This window comes from Halichoerus grypus, chromosome 7 (genome assembly GCF_964656455.1).
Source record: "Halichoerus grypus chromosome 7, mHalGry1.hap1.1, whole genome shotgun sequence".
NCBI classification, from domain to species: Eukaryota; Metazoa; Chordata; class Mammalia; order Carnivora; family Phocidae; genus Halichoerus; species Halichoerus grypus.
The window spans coordinates 61,236,939-61,259,038 of record NC_135718.1 but is presented as its reverse complement, the minus strand read 5'-3'; the positions used below and the strand labels follow the sequence as shown (position 1 = coordinate 61,259,038).

The 22,100-nt window shown below is 35.7% G+C and overlaps 1 protein-coding gene across 5 annotated transcripts in view; it reads right to left on the bottom strand.

Moving 5' to 3' along the window:
- Positions 1–22,100, bottom strand: part of JMJD1C (jumonji domain containing 1C) — a 338,429-nt gene that overhangs the window by 185,797 nt on the left and 130,532 nt on the right. For all 5 annotated transcript variants that reach the window (XM_036086485.2, XM_078077663.1, XM_036086482.2 and 2 more), the window contains one exon: positions 15,632–15,796. Coding sequence is in view for 2 of the 5 variants with exons in the window: in XM_078077663.1 (XP_077933789.1) it covers positions 15,632–15,796 (165 nt within the window). In the remaining 3 variants the exon portion in view is untranslated. The remainder of the gene's footprint in view (positions 1–15,631; positions 15,797–22,100) is intronic.

The window sequence follows — 22,100 nt, the reverse complement described above, 5'->3', positions numbered from 1 at the left end:
CATAAGGTAAGAAGGGTTGGCTGCCTGGCTGAGAATATGGGGAAGGTCCTGAGAGGCTACTTCTCTTCATATCACCTGTCAATTACCCTCCATTTTTAGCCCCATCAATTACTTCTACTATGCAAAGCATACGGTACTCCAATTTTTGAAACTTTCTGGGATCTGCCAGCTTCTCTGCTGACATTTATGTTTCAGTTTTCTTGAATCTCATTAAGTGGGTCATTGGCTTCTCATCCATTCTACATCCTAAAACTTTATTAATATCTTATTACTGTTATCGCCTGTTCTCTCTGTCCTTTTTAACTTTTTATTGTTATTTTGGTGCAATTTTGGAGGAATGAAGATAAACGTGTTCCACCAGGTACATTTATCCAAGTCTCACTTAGATTATTTAAACACAATAAATGACAAACTCCTAGTCTCTTTCCCATCACTTCATTCTGCTGCTACAGTAATCTACTTAAAATAGATAAGTGCTCAATCCACATGTTGTGATTCAATGACTTTCCATTCTGTACAAGAGGAAATGTCCAAAATCTTTACTGTAACACAAAACTATTTATGGTCTGTTCTATGCTTGCTCTTCCTTACTTCATCATTTTCTGCCACTCCACCACAATTACTATAAATTATGCTCCAGCTTGGCATAAATTCTTGGGATTTCCCAATCTGAACCTCTTTTTTCACAAAATGACTTCTATACCCTTTTCCAATCAGAAAATGTCAATTCAGCATTTAAAATCACATCAAGGATCATTCTCTGTGTAGCTTTTTCTTAGCTCCCTTGCCAAGCTAGTTACAGCTTTCCCACTTCTCCCATTTTTATAAACGTTTATTGTATCATTGATTGGTTCATTTTCTACCTCCATATCTGTCTCTCTCCTTACTCTCTGGACTTCCTGACCAAAAGTTTTCAGTTTACTCTTGGTTATATCTGCAAGGCCTTAAATTATCTGATCAGGAATAAAGTGAAATGAGTATTACTGGGGCACCTAGGTGGCTCAGTCGATTGAGCATCAGACTCTTGATTTTTGGCTTAGGTCATGATCTCAGGGTCATGAGATTGAGCCCCAAGCTGGGCCCTGTGTTCAGAGTGGAGTCTGCTTGAGATTTTCTCTCTCTCCCTCTGCCCCTCCCCTCCCCCACTTTCTCACGTGCTCTCTCTAGCTCAAATAAAAATCTTTACCAAAAAAAGTGAAATGAGTATTAAGTTGTTTTCCTTCTAAGACTTTTCCTGAAACTAAGCTGACTGAAAAATACAAATGCTATTCCCGTGATTTTTCTCAGTAAGTTTCAATAACTGGTAGGGAATATATGTTCTACTATAGAAGAAAAAGCATTATCTTGGAGATAGGAGTTTGGGGTTCCATTTCCAGTTGTGCTAACTAAATTGAAAATAAATATAAACACATCAGCTAACATAATTACCCTAGATCTTCCTTTTTCTTGCTGGAAAAGGGAGGACATTAAACTGAATAATGATAATTAACACCATAACAAAAGACTTTTATAAAGTGTTTTACATATATGTGCTCGTATAGTAAAGAATTAACCTAATCCAAAGAGGAGTCTGCCCTCTGCCCTGGGCTACTGGGAGGGGATCTCTAGGCCTCTGGAATGTCCTGCCTAATAGGCATGTCTATTTGCCTAGAGGCTTTGGCCAATGGACAGTCTAACCGTCTGATTTATGATGGGAGCTCTGGGCCACACAGTATCAGCTGTAACCTCCATAGAAGTGATAACTATAAAGGTATGAGTCTGACCCCCTGGGAGTGGCTAAAGACTAAAGGTCAGTCATGTGGACAGTATGTGATCAAGTCCCAATAAAAACAATGAACACAAAAGGCTTGATGGAGCTTTCCTGGTTGGCATTAATCTGCACAGTGTCACACTATGGCTGGAAAGAGGTAATACTGTTTTAATATTTTATTTTATTTTTTTTTTAAGATTTTATTTATTTGACAGAGAGAGACACAGTGAGAGAGGGAACACAAGCAGGGGGAGTGGGAGAGGGAGAAGCAGGATTCCCGCCAAGCAGGGAGCCCGATGCGGGGCTCCATCCCAGGACCCTGGGATCATGACCTGAGCCGAAGGCAGACGCCCAACGACTGAGCCACCCAGGCGCCCCAAGAGGTAATACTGTTGATGACTCAATAGGAGAAGATGACCAGGAGCTTCATGTTTGAACCCCTATTGGACTTTGTAACCTAGGACTCCTCCCTTGACTGATTTAAATTTGTATCCTTTCTCTGTAACAAACTGTGGGTATGAGTATAGCAGTTTTCAGTCAGCTCTGTGAATCTTTCTGGCAAATTATCAAACCTGAGGGTGGTTTTTGGAAACCCCTGAACTTAACAATGGTGTCAGAAATGAGGGAAGTCTTGTGGAGACTGTTCTCTCAAATTGTACAGATGGCCAAACTCACTGCAGCTGGTATCAGCAAGATAAATGCTAACCAACTGAATGGTGTGGTTTGGGAAGAAAAAGAATGACAGGGTAGGAGATGACAAACCCTTTATTTCTGTATGGCCACAGGGCCGATCCATGGTATGGAACTATAACTGTACTGTGATCAGTTACTAGAAATACAACTTACCAATGGAATTTAGAAATGGTGGATCCAAGTCCTAAGGGGTTAGCTCACTAGATATATAAAGAAATGCAAAATTTTAAAAATGAACTAACTATACAATCTCTTAATTATTGTTATCTCTAAGAGCTAAAGAGAAAAAGTAAGGGAGAGTGATGGGGCAGAGCCTGATGCTGAGCCAAGCCTGGGTTTTGGCGAGATCCAGCGAAAGCCACTAGTCACAGATCTGCTTCTGTAGGGGGAGGTTTTGCTGAAATAACAGATAATAAAGATTTTAAGAGAACAGGGAAAGAGAAAGGCAAGAGTCAAGAGACTCATCCCTGCTGAATGAGAATCTTTCAATGGCTGTTAAAAAATGGGATGATTGGGGCGCCTGGGTGGCTCAGTCGTTAAGTGTCTGCCTTCGGCTCAGGTCATGATCCCAGGGTCCTGGGATCGAGTCCCACATCGGGCTTCCTGCTCAGCGGGAAGCCTGCTTCTCCCTCTCCCAGTCCCCCTGCTTGTGTTCCCTCTCTCGCTGTCTCTCTCTCTCTCAAATAAATAAATAAAATCTTAAAAAAAAAAAAAAAGAAATGGGATGATTGAAGTGGACATTGATGGATATCAAAACAAAGATCTTACTGCAGCACTCTTAGAGTTTGGGAGAACTGACAGGAGGAACTGTTAGGTTCCCCAACATTAATGAGCCCTAAATAAATCTGCTTTATTCACTCTAAGTTTGAGATAACCTTAAGAACCAGGAAAGGGGAAGATGAGTATGAGGAACTTCAAGTTTTCTGAGCTAATGTTTCCACAATCTAAACAAGATTACAGATGAGAATGCCTGAGTCCCCTGGCCAAACCCCAGCTGGGGTCCAAAGATCAGGGGCACATTAAGTGGGTAAAATAGGACAGAAAAAAGATGTTTCTGGGATTCCTTGCTATGGGAGCCCCAGGTACCAAGGATATAAATCTACTGGTGAAATCCTAATGGAGGCTACAGTTAGATTAACAGGATATAGAAATGTAAAGGTTAATATGATTAAGTAAAACATTTAGATGACAATGAGACTGTTTGAACAGACTTTATGTAAAGTAGTTGCATCTCCTTTACCTGAAAGTATTACAAAGATTATTTATTATGCCTGACTGGGGAAGGTTTCTCCTACTTAGCACTATAAAACAGAAGGCTTATAAAGCCATTTTAAGGGCAACAGTGCCTGGACAGGTTAAGTGGGAACCAGCAAGAATGCTCTAAACTACACAAGTTAATTTCAAATAGTATAGTAAGGAAGCTAGACAAATTCTTTGTACAACAGCCCTGTGAACAGGACTCTCAAGTGCCAGTATCCTTCAACTCTTATTTTTCAGGCTATATCTACTATAAAGGATACCACTGGGAAAGAATCTCTGGGTACTGGTCCTATTGGGCTAATGGACCATGTGGTATATAACTTCTGGCAAACTGATCACTAAATAACTTGACCAAATGCTTAAAAAAAGGGTCCCTGTTGATAACACAAAAAACATAGTAGTGGCATATCCAACATGCCACAGTATACTATGCACAAATTTATATCATCCATTTTTGTGGGTTTTTTGTCCGTCCTGAGACAAGGAGCAAGACCTATGGGAGGCTTTATGGCACACTCTAAATTACATCTAGGTGTGATTACTCATCTAATCCTAGTACAGGGACCCAACATTTTAGAGTAAAAAAGATGTATCCCAACTGTACTCTATTAGTACACAGTGATAATAAAATGCATGGTGGATTAAACAACACAGGCACACAAAACAGAAAAGGACTTTAGAGGATATTGGTACTGGTCTAAGTCATTGTAGGACAAGATGAATTTGCTTTTAATGAGGAGTGGCATTCAGAAGAAGAAGACGTACTAACGAGAATAAGCAGATTAGAGGGAGTTCTCCTCCAGGAGGAAAAAGCAAGGGATGAGAATCAGCCTATGAAGATAATGGGGTTGCAGTGAAATGGGTCAGGCAGACTCAAGAAACATTCCCAACATCAAGAAAGAACTATACTCTGACCTATAAGCGCCTCTGGACTGTTTTTTGTTTTTTTTTAAGATTTTATTTATTTTGACAGAGAGAGACAGTGAGAGACAGAACACAAGCAGGGGGAGTGGGAGAGGGAGAAGCAGGCTTCCCGCGGAGCAGGGAGCCTGATGTGGGGCTTGATCCCAGGACCCTGGGATCATGACCTGAGCCGAAGGCAGACGCTTAATGACTGAGCCACCCAGGTGCCTCTGAACAGTTTTAATACAGAGGCTCGAGTAGCCATAGGACAATGGTCCTCCATCTTAGATGCTAAGGCTCAAGGGGCACACCTAAGGGGATCTTATGGACCTCCAAACCTATGGAAGTTCTTCTGCGGCACCTGTAATATACATCGATGAACTATGTATGACTGCCCTTACCCCCACGACTGATCAAAATAAAACACACCCTGCGGTATAACCTAATAGAGGCAGGAACTATTCTGAATACTTCTTGTGTCCTCCCTGTAGGAGATTGGTGGGTCCTACAATATACAACACACAGTGGGAACCAGTCTTAGTACAAGCTTGTGAACTGAGACAGGGTGAACTGCTTTATTCAAAACTGACTTGGAACCCAGAAATAGCAGAATAAGGGCCAACTGTAACTAATACAATTATATATGGGTAAGAGTTAATTCTGTTGAGGAGGCAAATTCCTCTGCAATTCTGACTAATCTGTTCTTTAATGAAACTGAAATGTATTATGAACATACTGCAATTGTAACCAACATGTAACAATGACATTGTTGGTAAGATTCACAACTTATAAAAAAAAATCTAAAAATAATACTGGTGATAATCAAATGTATCAGGAGATTGAGTTAAAGCCTTCTCAGAATACAATGCTGATAGAAAAAGAATGGCCTGAGAAAAAACTACATTTAGCTAGCCATCAGTTAATTTCTATGCTAAATAAGTTTATCAAGTTATAAGTTTATCATAAATTACAAATAGCAGTAAATCATGGGAGTAAATGAGTAACAAAATTAGTACAAGAATATGAAAATGTATGAAATGGCTCTATAAGTCAGATTAACTATTTACTTATATCTCTTCCTACTCCACACTAGCTCCTCCAAATGTTGGGCATATTGATAATGTTGCTATTGCTATGACCATCATATAAATGCTATACGAAGTATAGATAGCCAGACAAATATGACTGTTTTGCTGTAGGAGAGTACAGGACAAAGGCAAGGGAGTGGCCCGTATAGTGAAGAAGCATCTCTACCCAAGAGATCTGGCCTAGATGTCAGTTACTAAGACGTGATCTCTAGGCCTTCGGAATGTCCTGCTTGATAAGGTCTTTGTTTGCCTGAGGACTCTGGCCACTGAACAGTCTAATAATGTGATTTATGATGGGGACTTCGGGCATTTCAGTATCGTCAGTTACAACTTCTAGAGGAAGTGATAACTATAGGTATTAGTCCGATGTCCAGGAGGAAATAGAGACTACAGCTCAGGTATGTAGACAGTATGTAAACTGAGCTCCAACAAAAACTGTGGACAGCAAAGACTTGGGTGAGCTTCTCTGATTGTTAAAAACTCTGTGTAGTGTTGCACATTGTGGCTGGGAAGACAGAATGATGTCCATGACTTCATAGTCCATGTTGTGGACCCCTCCTATACTCTGTGCCCTATGCATCTCTTCCATTGGCCGATTTTAATCTTCATCCTTTCTCTGCAATAAACTGTAGACACTAGCATCCCAGTTTTCAGTGAGTTCTAGGAGTCCTTCTAGTGACTTACCAAGCCTGCAAATGGGTTAGGGAAACCCTCAAACTTACAAATGATGTAAGAGAAGTTGGTTTTCTGGGGATTCCCCTAAAACTGTACAGTTGGCAAAACTCACTGCAGTGCTATACTAAGGCTTTTATTTATATACTTTGCTGTTTAACCTTCATAATTACTTTATATGGTAGGTACTACTATTATGAAGACAGAGAGACAGAGAATAAATAACTCAGGTTCATCCTGATATTAACCACAAATGGCACAGTATGAATTTGAAGGAGGAAATCCAACATCAAGACTTACATTCTTAATATATCACACTGCATTCCTAGATGACTAAGGTTCTCTTTTTCAATAAATACATTGTCTAAATCTATGACTAGAACATCTCTAAGGTCACATCAAGCCATGTAAATCTATGAACAAATAGTAATTCAGATGGAGTTAAAAACAAACCTTAAATAAAGCTTCATTATATTTATTTTGTTGTTTGAATTGTTATTTTTATTAGAAAGGGTTTTTGTTTTTTTTTTTTAAGATTTCTTTATTTTAGAGAGTGAGCAATTGAGCGAGAGCATGAGCAGGAGGGGCAGAGGGAGAGGAAGAGAGAATCTCAAGCAGACTCAGCATGGAGTCTGACATGGGGCTTGATCTCATGACCAGGAAATCTAGTCAGAAACCAAGAGTTGGCCACTTAACTGACTGTGCCATCTAGGCGCCCCAGAAAGCTTTAATTCTTTGTACTATTAAGGATATTAAAAATGCTGTATTAACAAAACTTAAAAAGTAGCTGTCAAAGTATATTAACAGAAGACAAATCTAAAAGAATTCATTTGAAGAAAATCATTTCCAAAATAAAAACTACATGATAAAGTCATTATAATAAATTTCTAATTTCTTGGGAAATCATAACTGTTTCTATTGAAAGGACAAATTAGGGGCGCCTGGGTGGCTCAGTCATTAAGTGTCTCCCTTCGGCTCAGTTATGATCCCAGGGTCCTGGGATCGAACACCGCATTAGGCTCCCTGCTCCACGGGAAGCCTGCTTCTCCCTCTCCCACTTCCCCCTGCTTGTGCTCCCTCTCTCGCTGTGTCTCTCTCTGTCAAATAAATAAATATATTTAAAAAAATAATAATAAAAAAATGAAAAGACAAATTTTTAGTCAGGCATAATCCCATCTTTCTAAAAAATGATTTTAATTAGTTGGTAATACTTTCTAAGTATATAATTTTGACACCACTATAATCAAGATTATTTTTACTTGAATTTTATTTGTCCATGCTTCTCTAAAGTATTCATAATTATAATTTTTAAAAACTGCATAATATCTGATTAATTTAACAATATTTACAAATTGTGATAGGACTATAATGAACATCTTTCTGCATATAACATTTTGCCTTTCTTTTTTGTATCTGCAGACCTAGCACACTGTCTTGCTCACATAAGGTGTCTGATAAACATTAGCTGAACTGAATTTAATTTTTATTTTAAAAATTGTTTTGTAAAAATAATTTCCTGAGAGAAGAATTAATGAATCAAGAGGATGAACCTCTTTATGGTCCTTACAACAAAATATTTTCCCCCAAAATAGTATCATTTATGACCCACAAGAAAAGGATAGATGTGCTCATTCATTGCAGTCTGTCAGTATTAGCTTTTATCATTTAAAAAGTTTGATACTTTACTACACATAATTTGATCTCATAAAGTGTTTTACTTTGCAGGGAAATAATAACCTTGAAGATATGGTGTCTCTACTAACGCTTCATTATTTACCAAAGAACTGTAAAACTAATAATTCTAACTCTGCAAACTCAATTATCAATATATAAAAACTCTTCAAATGAATTTATTTCAAAGTTCAGTTCACAGTAGGAATGTGGCATGGGTTTACATTTCAGTAAAATTTGGTTGAGGTCGTAATCTAAAAACAAAGTTCGGCAATGAAACAGCCAGATATAAAGGTATTTTGTCCCAAAGAACAGTGAAGTCTATTCTAATTATTTTTTCATTTTTTAAGTTAATTTATTTAAGCAATCTCTACACTCAATGTTGGTCTTGAGCTCATGACCCCAGATCAAGAGCCACATGCTCTATCAACTAAGCCAGCCAGGTGCCCCAAGGAATATCATTTATTTACCAGTATATATATACAGTGCTTACCACGGTATCTGGCACAGGGTAGGCACTCAAGTTTTGTCAAACAATTCTACTATTCTAATTTGAGAGGGTTTCTTTCAGAACAGAGAACAACTAAAAAGTACTTTCACTAGGCAAATAATCTAAAGGCAATATATTGATAAACATTTACATATTTATAATCTGATCACAATTCCTGATCAAACCAGAATAATCTATCTAATGAAGTTGAAAAGTTGCACTGGGAAGAAGGAGAAGTCTGAGTTTCCTAAAACTCACTCCAGAAAATTAGATAAATTATTACAGATTAGAATACTTAGTTGGCAATAAAGTTATAAGTTCTTTCCTTCTGCATTTTAAAAATAACCCATTTTGGGTAATTTTACATCCCCTCCTCTCCTCCATGACAATTTAAGATCTCATATTTGTATTTGATTAGAATGAGGGCATCTATTATAAGCATTTTTATTATTTGTCTTTAACTACTTGCCATGTTTAAAATTGCTAACTTACATATTTTTAGCACAACTGGCTGATTATGCTTTCCTGTCATTTGATCTTAGTGTAAAGTAACAGCCAGAAAACTTGCTGTAATTCCCAATAACATTCTTTTTCACTAGCTGGGGTAGATAGAATAAATTCATCACTTTAAAATTTATTCACTTTAAAATTTATTCACTGTCTAAGATAGATAAAGCACTGTGCTAGACTTCTAGGAACGATTCAAAGATGACTAAGACATGATTCCTGTCCTCAGGGAACTTACAATCTAGTAGGGAAAGACAGACATGCAAACAAATAGGTATAATACAAAGCAGAGGTGCCAGTTGTTAAAACAGAGGTACAAACAAAGTTCTACAGGAACACAGGATGGTGAGATTAATTCTGGTTGGGGTGATCTGGAAGGCTGAGCCTGCAGAAAAGTAGTAGAAAACTCTGTCCCTTAGAAAATGCAGCAGTGTTACAGCCCAGCTGGGTTAGGGTCGAAGCCCCACTCCCCACAGAAGGTTTTCCTAAAGGAGATGGAGCCAGGGCCCTAATCCAGTTAGGTAGGTTATTCGTTGATTTCAATTATGAATGCCAACACTTTCTTTCCCTGGTGCAAATAAATGTGATTTAATGAGTATTTTACTTTACTTAAAAAAATGAAATTTAACAATATATTAAGTAACTTACATAAAAATGTAAGACACCTTGGCTTTCATCATCAGAATAGCCTCAGGTGGTACCCTGATCATACAGGACCAAACCAAAAAAAAAAAAAAAAAAAAAAAAGACACCACTTCAGCATGTTACATAGGTGGTGCTCCAATGTATGTTTTGCTATTGATACACTGGGAAGAAAGATGAAAAGACAATTCCAGAGAACTGGGTATTATACTATCCCATATTTTGTTGAAGTTTTAATTTTTAAATTTTTAAAATAAACTTTAGAAAAGGTTAATGAGACTACAGGACTTTTTTTGTTATGTCATGATTTCAAGAACCAGCAGGTACACTGCCAGTTTCTACTGATTTCTTAGAATAAGTAGACAATATAACCAATATGTAATATTTAACAGGTACCACACGAGGGGTGAAACAACTAGAAAGAGGATAATACAAACATATGTTTAAGTACAAAAGAACATGAAAGCAAGTATCATGTACACAGAATTAGAAACATTAAATTTGTAGAGAATTAAAAAATATTAGTTTCTGCTGTTTAATTCTCCCCCGCCACTGTGTTTAATTCTATTGCCATCTCATATGTAACCCTAAACTTTCTCAAATTTGTAGATATAGTATTTTATTCTGCTATATGAATTTAAAAATTCTGAATTTCATAACAACTGCTTGTAGATATCATTAAATAAGCCTCATTTTAATGAACAGCAGGGAAAAAATACAATCTCAGCTATGTGTACTAAACATAAATGTTTGTAGAAGTCTTATGAAACTTAAAATGATTATTTGCTAAAGTATACCAAGCATTGTCATTTCAATTATTTGTTCCATTAATTTTTACATCCTAATACAAAGAAAGAAAGGAAACAGGAAGAAAGGAAGGAAAACACATCCTGATTGTCTGAATTAAGGAAGATATCTCATTATATAGATGTCCTTTAAATATAAACAAACAGTTCAAAAAGTCTTGCTATCATAAAATTAGCTGAGCAAACCATGAGGCAAATACAAAAGGGTTATAGTATCTCTAATAATATAAATAAAGCTTATAACAAATATTAGAAAAACACAAAATCCTAATAATAAGTAATTGAAAAAAGACAATCACAAAAATACAAGTTGCTAATATGAATATTCATCCCATTAAAGAAATGCAAATTAAAACAATGAAACAGTATTTTAAGATATCAAATTAGCAGATATAAAAATTACAACATTCACTTCTGTACTCAAGTTGTAAAAATCCTTTTTTAAATGTCTGGGTTTTAAAAACAAGACAGTCTGAAAATAAGTAATCAATGTTTGCAGGGGTGGGAGTGAGGTGGGGGATTAGGATTAGGGTGAAGATGAAAGCACTCACACACTGACCGGGGGCAATGGCAGTTAAGTATTTGTGGAGAGTATCAGGAGATTTTTATATATTTTTTTCAAGTTCATACCCTCTGACCAGTAATTCTACTACTATGAATCTAAATTTTTAAAATAATCAGAGATGCAAAGATTTACATATTTATCACAATAATATTTATCAGTTATTTATAATCATGAAAAAATTAGGAACAATACCAAACATTAGGGAAATGGATCATTATAGGATGAAATATTATTTAGCCATTAAAAACTGTTAAAATTATTACTTGTGAGGAGGAATGAATATGTTGAAATATCAAGTAAAAAAAGCAGGATCTACAATTTTAATGCAGTCTTAGCTAAAACTATTATTAGAAAGCAGAGATTTTATATCCTGCTGCTTATTTATTAGTTCTAATACATGGGAAGGCACATAAAATCTTTAGGGTTTTCTATATATAAGATCATATCGTCTGCAAACAGAAATAACTTTACTTCTTCCTCTCGAATTTAGATGCCTTTTTTTTCTTTTTCTTGTCTACCTGCTCTGGCTAGAACTTCCAATACTATGTTGACCAGAAAAGTGCCCTCTTGGTCTTATTCCCTATCTTAGAGGAAAAAGCTTGCAGTCTTTCACAATTGAGTATGACGTCAGCTAAGCAAAAGGATATAAAATCAACACATAAAAATCAGTTGTGTTTCTACATTCTAGTAATGAACAATCTGAAAATGAAATTATCAAATTGATTCCATTTACAATAGCATCAAAAAGAGTAAATTCCTTAAAAATTGACCAAGTAAGTGACATAATTGTACACTGAAAACTACATAACACTGCTAAAAAAATTTAAAGAAAACATAAATAAATGGAAAGACATCTTGTGGTCATGAACTGAAAGGCTTAAGATGTCAATACTACCCAAAGTAATCTACAGATTCAATGCAACCTCAATCAAAATCCCAAAGTTTCAGGCTGAAGTAGAAGTATCCATCCTGAAACTCATATGGAATTCCAAGGGACACTGAATGGCCAAAACAGTCTTGAAAAAGAATAAAGTTGGAGTATGCACATTTTCTGATTTCAAAACTTACTACACAAAGCTACATGGGGTGCCTGGGTGGCTCAGTCATAGTTGAGCGGCTGACTTATGATTTCGGCTCAGGTCATGATATTGAGCCCTCCATCGGGCTCTGTACTAAGTGAGGAGACGGCTTGGGATTCTCTCTCCCCTTCTCCTTCTGCACCTCCCCCCCAACTCACATGCACTCTCTCTCTTTATCTCTCAAATAAAATTTTACTACAAAGCTACGGTAATCAAAATAGTGTGGTACGGGCATAAACACAGACATATAGACTGATGGAATAGAGAACCCAGAAATAAACACTTGAATAAATGGTCAAATAATTTTTGCACAAGGTGCCAAGACCATTCAAAAGAAAAAGGAAAGTCTTTTCAACAAATGGTAATAGGAAAACTGGATATCAACAAGCAAATGAAAGAAGTTGAACACTCACCTAATACCATAAGCAAAAATTAGCTCAAAATACATCAAAGGCCTACATATAAAGCCTAAAACAAGAAAACTCCTAGAAGAAAACATACAATAAAAGCTTCATGATTTGGATTTGGCAATAATTTCTTGGACATAACACCAAAAGCACGGGTAACCAAAAAAATAAACTGGACTTTATGAATATTAAAAAATTTTGTGCATCAAAAGACACTGTCAACAGAGTAAAAAGTCAACCACAGAATGGAAGAAAATGTTTGCAGATTCCATCTAATAAGGGATTAATATCCTGAATATACAGAGAACTTCTAGAACTAAGCAAATCAAAACAACCTGATTCAAAAATGGACAAAACTTGAATAGATATTTCTCCAAGGAAGATAAACAAATAGCATATAAGCACAAGAAAAGATGCTCAATATCACTAATCACTAGGGAAACATAAATCAAAACCACAAGGAAGTACTACTACCTCACACCCATTAGGATGGCTATTATCAAAAACTAAAATGAACAAGTATTGCCAAGAATGTAAAATAGTACAGCTGCTGTGGAAAACAGTATGGCAGTTACTCAAAAGTTTTAAAAATACAATTACCAGATAGCAATTCCACTTCTTCAGCAATTCTCCTAAGAATTGAAAGCATGGTCTCAATGAGATATATGTACACCTGTGTGCATAGCAGCATTATTCACAATAGCCATGAGGTGGAAGCAACATACGGGTCCCTCAACAGACAAAGGAATAAATAAAATGTGGTACATACATAATGAAATATTATTCAGCCTTATAAAGGAAGGAAATTCTCATACAGGCTACAACATAAAAATAAACTTCGCAGACATTAATGCTGAGTGAAATAAGCCAGTCACGAAAAGACAAATACCAGATGATTCCACTTCTATTGAGGTAGTTAGAGTAGTCAAAATCCTAGAGACAGAAAATAAAATGGTAGTTTCCAGGAGTTGGGAAGAAGAAGGAATGGGGAGTTGCTGTTCAATGGGTATAGAGTTTCAGTTCTGCAAGATGGCATAAGTTCTGTAGATGGATGATTATACACAATGTGAATATACTCAGTGCCACTGAACTTTATACTTAAAAATGATTAAAGTGGAAAATTTTATGTTAAGCATATTTACCATATTTTTAAAAAATTCTTTAATTCTACGGTGGAAAAAAAAGCAGAGAAATACTTTATAAGAAAATATGTCAAAATATGTCATGCTTGGTGATAAAAATAGAATGATTCATGATTTTCTACTTTAAACCATTTAGCATTTTCCAATTTTTTAATGTGTACCTTTTTTTGTATAAGAAAAAATAAGCTGAATTTTAAAAAGAGGTTACATAATCAAATATTTTATGAGGTTAAAAGGTTTTCAGCAGAAATAAATTTCTAAAATAATGACAAAAATTATTATTAAACAATATTTTCTATTTTCTCCAAAATCAGTAATTTATGAATATATATAGGAATTCACCTTGATTTTAATAATTATCTCTAAGACAGGGCAAAGGTTTTCTAAAGTTCTGTTTATTCTTTAACTATGATACTGAGGCATACTTTCTGATATTGTTGTTACTGCTTCCTGCTTTTGAGGCTTTTCATACAAAATTCACATATATGTCAAGTTTTAACCAATTTTTGAGTTAAATTTTATAAAATAAAAAAACATGTTAGTCATGGCTTTAAAATCTTCATATTAACAATTCAATATATTCATCCAACAAATGTTTCTTAAAATCTATCATGGATAGGGGCGCCTGGGTGGCTCAGTCGTTAAGCGTCTGCCTTCGGCTCAGGTCATGATCCCAGGGTCCTGGGATCGAGCCCCGCATCGGGCTCCCTGCTCCGCGGGAAGCCTGCTTCTCCCTCTCCCACTCCCCCTGCTTGTGTTCCCTCTCTTGCTGTATCTCTCTCTGTCAAATAAATAAATAAAATCTTTAAAAAAAAAAAAAAAAAAAAAATCTATCATGGATAAAATTATCTTATTTTGCTAGAGCATTCAAAGTATCTTACCAAAACTATAGCTCAAAGATATCATCTTCCATCTTTTGATATTAAACATATTTTCTTTTAAAAATATAATTAGTTCATTTCATTCTCTTTTTAACCACTTATATCCTCAGACTTTTAAAGGTCTAACTCACTAAAAGAGAAAATGTGTAAGTACTACAATTATTAACAAGAAAAACTATTCTTGTAAATAGTTAATTTATGTTGAAAAAAATCTGAAAGTACCTACTCTCATGGTATTTATACCAAATACCTGAAATAATGTTTTAATGGCTTTAAAAATATTTCTTTGATATCAGCATAAGAAAATTATTTCATTCAAACATATACTGCCCAATGGTTAAACAGATACGGCTTTCTTCCTAATAGAACGATCTTATTTGGTATGTTTCTTTTTTTTTCCCAAGTTTGTTTGTTTGTTTGTTTAGTAATCTCCACACCTAACATGGGGCTTGAACTCACAACTCAGAGATCAAGAGTCGTGTGTTCTTCTGACTCAGCCAGCCAGACTTCCTTAGTATGTTTCTTTTACAAAACTCTTCAGACTAGCTGAGAATTTTGTGAAATCTGTATTTCTTAAATAGACATTTTCTAATATGAAGTAATTTTACCTATTAGGTGAACATATAATTTCACATTAAATATCTACTATCATCCACAATGAATTCAGTCAATTTTTATTAAATTTAATAAACCAAGGAAAATTACATGCTATTGAATGCTTTAAAAAAGTATCCTCTTATTATCTACCTACAAAGTCTCAATCTCACAAAACTGTTCCACATTACACACAAACTAGTCAACTATTTGTTAGTAACCTTTAATCCAATTTATATGTTTCTCCTAACTGGATAGATTAAACTATTTCTAGGCTAAATATGCTAAAAGAGTACTAACAAAAAGGACACATAAAGTTGTTTAACAAAATAAAAGCCAAATTTTGATATTTCTGCCAGATACTTCAGAGCCTCTTCAGGAATAATCTATGATCACCAAGACAAATCTGAACTTACATTCAGTTCCTGTTCTTTTAAATCAAACAACTGAGAATGTTTAATGAAACAAGTATAGATCTTACCAATGCAGGCCACTGAATTTGTTTGCCCTTTGATCCCTGAGTCTGGCTAGGGTCGATCCTTCTGGCCCAGATTAAGTGGTATTCCACCAAGAAAGTTGAAAAATCTTCATATACTTTAACCCACTCTCGTTTATCCCATTCAAGATCATCAAATTCCACATAAACCTATAGAAAAGAAAAAACGTAAAACTCCATGAGCAATGCAGAATGTGAGATATATATATATATGTATTTTAAAAGACTTATTTATGTATTTTAGAAAGAGAGAGAGCTGGGGGGGAGGGGCAGAGGGACAGGGAGGTCTCAAGGAGACTCTGAGCTGAGCGCGGAGCCCCATGCAGGGCTTGATTTCATAATGCTCAGATCGTGACCTGAGCCAAAACCAAGAGTTGGATGCTTAACCAACTATGCCACCCAGGAGCCCCCAAGTAGGTTACTTTAAAATAAAGGCACAAAGTTGAATTAGAAAAGACATTATCAAATACATTATTTGAATTGACATTTCTCTTAAAATCATTATTTAACTAACTTTCTCATTAACCATATTAGAACTCCCTACTTGTTGTATATCAAGAAGATAAACCATACATTTATTAAGAAAAGCAAATTACGCAATGTTAGTACAGACTGGCTGATATCTACTAAAGACATACTAAAGACTATGTGGATACTGATGATTCTAGAAGGAGAGGTTGGGAAATATTAAATATTTTAGGCTTTGCAAACTATATGGTCTCTGTCATACCTGTTTACCTCTGATTTTATAGTACAAAAGCAGCCACAGATAATATGTAAACAAATGGGTTTGGCTTGGTTCCAATAAAACTTTACTTACAGAGACAGGTGGCAATTCAAGTATGGTTCAACATATAACAGTCAATCAGTGCAATATACCATATATACCCTCCATATACCAGAATGGAAGAAAAAATACTACATGATCACCTTGCTTGACACAGAAAAAGCATTTGACACGCTCAACATTTTGCATGATAAACATATTCCAACTAGAAATAAAAGGAAGCTACTCCAACACAATGATGGTAATACTGAAAAACCCTCAACTAACAGCATACTCAATGGTGAAAGCCTGAAAGCTTTTCCTCTAAAACAGAAACAAGGATGTTAATATTTGGAAAACCGAAGCTGACTCTCTTACACCCGTTCATTCAACCCCTTCTCCCACTTTCATCCTTTTTCATTCACTACCTAAGATGCTCTCTTCATAGAGCTGTCTTCCCTAGCACACTGTAAGTTTTGTTGGAGGCATTCTTGTTTTCTTCTTCCGCCCATCTTCTGCTCTCTTACATCTGAAGTGTTTCACTTTCCCCTCATTTAAATCCTGTTTGTTCTTCTCCCCTCACCGAAGTTCTTCCAGAATGTTTATAACCCCCACTTTCACTCAAACTTACCTTTGAACTCCTACAAGCAGTTATTTTTCATATAGTTTATGTAGTATATAATCAGATTCTGCCCTATATTCTTATTTTTATATTATGGCTGCAAACTCACTGAGGGTAAAGCTGTTACAGTATCCAGTACAGTGCTGCATACATGCAAAGTACTTAGTAAATATTAAGTATCTCCTGACTCTTGAAATTGCTGACTTTTAAACATGGACACAAACTGGTATTATGTTTGGTTTTGAGGTCTTTCTGCTGCTGCTCATTAGGAAGCTAGTTAGATATACTTACCTGTTAGAATTGGGAAAGAAGAATACACTGTTCAAGGAGTTAACACCTATTCCTAGTTATCTATGCCAACTCAGAGCAGGAGCCCAAGTCAAGGAAGGAGCCAACAAAACTGTTGGCTTCTTCTAAAAATGCATCCTAAGGGGTTGAGCTGAGGTCCACCTGATGTTATGCAAAGTTTCAAACTATACCATTTTCTCTACCACTTGAAATCTTGTAAGAGTATGTAATCACTAAATTGTGGTGCAAATGGGCTTTTGAAAACTACAGAAAACTGAAGCAGAGGCAATGCTCAGGAAAACCTGAGTGCTATCTTTGTTTTCCCTTCATGGACAATAATATGGTCTTACTGACAAAATATTTCAGTCAAGAACCTGAAGAGCCAAGGTTTTAAACATTTCCCTATCATAAATGGCATTAATTCAATGTATATTCTTCCAGATGCAAAACCCTTGATAACAGAATTAAAGTTTTCAGCATGAAGTGAACTTTCTAAACTCATGGCTGATCTTGCATGGACAGTGTCACTGACAGTTTTAGGAATCTACTAGGACCCTTGGGACAAAGAAATGAAATTCTTTTCCTTTGCTGTATAGCCAACTTACCTTCATATTATCAAAACAGTGAAGTGTTTGAATGTCAATAGTTAGATAGACAGACAGACACTAAAATAAGCTAGCCTGTTATTGTTTCATGGATTCTGGCAAAAGACAGGAGTCTCCCAGGACTTTATTACTTACAGCCAAGTGAAAGTGTGTGGCTTGTGTTGACCCCTCATGCCTCCTAAGACCCACGAGGAAGGATGCCCAGAGCCCGAAGAGGAACACCTATGCACTCAGACAGCTGTGTCACAGATCTGTGCCGGGAGAGGGTGGAGGGGCCCCCCTTTTATAATAAATAGAAGCAAGCCTGCTATTTGGAGGAAGTTATTACTTCATACTTCATTGGTGCTCACTGCAAACACAGCTCTGAGAAATGGCCCAGGTAAAGAGTGGTCAGGGTTTCCCATGCTTGGTATATCTCGCAAGGACATGCAGGGATGCTCAGTGCTCATGCTAGATTCTCTACACCAATAAAGGTAAGACTTTGTATCTTGGCTAACTGAATGAGTAACTAATCTACCCTTATGGTGTATTGGTATGTATGTGGGGTGAGGTTTGGGGAGGCATAGTTTCTTTCCATCAATCTGCAAACCTACCAAAAACACTGTATATACTCACTTGGTTGTTTAGTTCTATGTTACTTTATACTGACTCCCACCTCGTTCACCTCTATTGGGTCCTTCGGCCTGCTTATTTCCTTCTTACTAACTAAAGATACAAGATCCTTGCGGGTAAGGATTAGTATGCCTTCATCTTTTTTTTTTTTTTTGCATCTCTGGTATCTGGCATGGTGCCTAACAAACTAAAGTGCTCAGCAAATATTTTAACAACCCAGCACCACGTAAAACATATAATGAGTATGAATAAATGACTAATTTGCAAAAAAAAGAAAAAGAAAAGAAAAGAAAAAAGGTCCTAAATGCAACATGAATACAGTTGTTTCATTTACTAATTAATCACTGCATTCATAATTATGTAGAAAAAAAGAAAAGGAAGATTTCACTCAGTAAACACTTCTGATTGCATATTAGAGCCTATCATTATGAACACTGGGAATTCAGAAATAAGAGATATACATCAAGAATTAATAACTATGGATATTGTGGTGATTACCATAAGAGTGAATATGATCTGAGAAAAAGGCTCAGCAAAATAATCATTAAAAATAATTATTTCATAGTGAACATGTGGTAAATACTTTTTTTAGCCCAAGATACAGAACAGTGATTTTGAAGAACTGGTCGCTAGATAATTAAAAGACTATCACATATCTCTTTTAATACATGTCTTCTACAACAGATCTCAACATGCACAAATTCTCTGTTTTATGTATGTATAAAGCAGACACTGAAAGAAAAGCTGTTAGACTGTCAGAAGAACCACTAGCAAGATGAAGGAAGTATAAGCAGCAGTCATGTGATGCAGTTTCTGTTATGTGGTCCATTAAAATTAACCTAACCTTGAAACCCTTCAAACACAGGGCGCCTAGGTGGTTCAATCAGTTAAGCATCTGACTTCAGCTCAGGTCACGATCTTGGGGTCCTGGGATAGAGTCCCATATCTGGCTCCTAAGTGCTCAGTGGAGAGTCTGCTTCTCCCTCTTCCTCTGCCTCTCCCTCCACCCTGTTCATGCTCTCTCAAATAAAAATAAAATCTTAAAAATAAAAAATAAAAAATAAACTCTTCAAACACAATTATCATCTATATGGAGAATGTCTCTTTTCTCCTACATAGCTTGATTGCTTGAAAATGGCAAATGGATTCTGGTCACTTGGACACCTACATTCAATTTACACATACCAAAATAATAGCATATTAAAGCTGAGAATTATTATTTTTATCTAAATTGTAATTTCAGCCCTGCCACTTTATTTTAGGACCTCTCAGTAAGCCACAATCTTTATCTGCAAATGTTATGCAGTTAATTTGGGAAAGGTAATGTGGGAACAGTAAAAATATTAGCTATATAAAAATCTACTATGTACCAATTTGAAAAAATATTTCAGATTACTATGATGGGCATTTTTGGAGCTAAAATTCATCAATAATTATCACAAAATTTTTGAAAGGTCCTAGGAAAATCCCTATTTTCCTAGAACTATGAAATAAAAACAATGACCAATAACTAAGAAAGCTTGTATTCTCTCACAATATACTATTTTCACTGATATTTATAAAGAAAATTAAAATTACACAACTATTGCCACTATAAAATCAAGTGATAAAAACAAATTGTTATTTTTACCTTGGTATCAATAATAATACTAATATTATCACACCAGCGTGGTACACCATGGGCCTCACCTTTTTATGCACTCTAATAGTAAGAGTGATCTGCATGATGTCATGTGAGAATGGTGATGGGCTAAAACAACTTAGCCTCTAAAGAATCTTCTGTGTTAAAAATAAAAGCATTAGACTATATTAACATTCCTCAAACTATAGTCTACATTATAGAATCATTTCTTTTCATATAAAAAGGCATTACATAAGCCAGATAAGTTATGAACAATCATGGACTAGTAAGTTACAAATGTCTAATTTTATCAGAAGTCTTCTCAAGGTTTTTAATAATGCCAATGTTCATTGTCCATTATTAATAAGAGAGATAATACCATGAGATTTTCCCCATTTGTCCATAAAATCTCCAATTATGAGATACCTCACAGAATATTGCTCTATAAAACAGCAATATGGGAGAAAAATGGACTAGTTTTTCCATAAGATTTATCCATCTACAAATCTATATAAATAATTTGGTGATAACCAATGGGGTGGGGGGCCCAAAACCTGGTCATCTCTTCCCAAATACTGAAAACTTTTAAATGTGGGGGTGGGGGCGCCTGGGTGGCTGAGTCCATTAAGCACATGACTCTTGATTTTGGCTCAGGTTGTGATCTCACGTCTGGCTCCGCTCAGCGCAGAGTCTGCTTTGGATTGTCTCTTCCCCTCTCGCTCTGTCCCTCCCCCCACTCACTCTCTCATAAATAAATAGTAAAATCTATAAAAAATAAATTTTAAATCTGGCATTAAATTTATCAGATTTAGAATATAACACGGTAAAGTCCTTTTAGACAATTAATGTAAATAATGATACACAAATGAAAACACCTCGTTTAGTTCTCTGTTTCTTTCAATAGCATCACAAAACAAACTAAGAACTGCTGAATGGCTCAGGAGGAAGAAAACTATCAGCAGTTCAGTTTTTTAGCATAAGGCGGCTTGACAGACAGAAGAGTAATTTCAAGACATTTGAAAAAGTGAAAGAGAGAGAGAAGCAGCTTGCCCAAACAAAAAGGAAAAAAACCTTCCAGGAACTCAAATTCTGAGAATGCTTTTAAAGCATGAGAGTAAATCAATGAAGAAAGGTTTTCTATAGGTTATGAAAAAAGGGATACCTAAGAGTAGTTTACAAATCTGAAGATATGAGGATGTAACTAGAGAGTTTAAAGGAGAGGGACAGCAACTAAAAAATCTAAGGAAGAAAAATCCAAGTTAAATGCAAAGTCCTACATATTACAAATGCTTGTTAATAAATCTCCAACATAATTTATTTAGAAAAAGGCTCAAATTCTGGTTTTGATCTTTTGAGGCATGATTAGAGATTATACTAAGTATACTGTTTTTATAGAAAAGAGGTCAAATACTGAAGCTCCCATAATGTATATATAATTCCAGTTCCTAGGAGTAATTTTTAAAGTAAGTTGGAAATCTTATGAGACAACATGAATATCAATCATCTTCTAAGTATATATTAGCTTTTGACTTCTCTTTCCTAGCAGTTGATTATTAGCCTCTTAAACTCAGTGCGAGTGCTCCACAGTTTTGAAAATTTGTACTTTCAATCACCCAACCAACAAATCTTTTCTGCCACTATTACTGCTACTGACTCCAGATCCAGTCACTCCTTTCAGATATTTCTGTCCCAGGTACGAGAGGCTTTGTTCCTTCCTTTTGTAAAAGAATTGAGAAGAGGAATGACAGACAGGAAAAGAAGTATTCCTAAAATCATCCATTTAAAGTTAGAATATATAATTCCAATGAAACAATGTTACAGGTGCAGAATAAAAGAGCAGAATAATATTTTACAATAATATTACAACATGTGGTTTTAATATTACACTTCACTTATTTCTGTGGGATCAATGTACTTTAGGCTGGCTGACTAGAGAATAT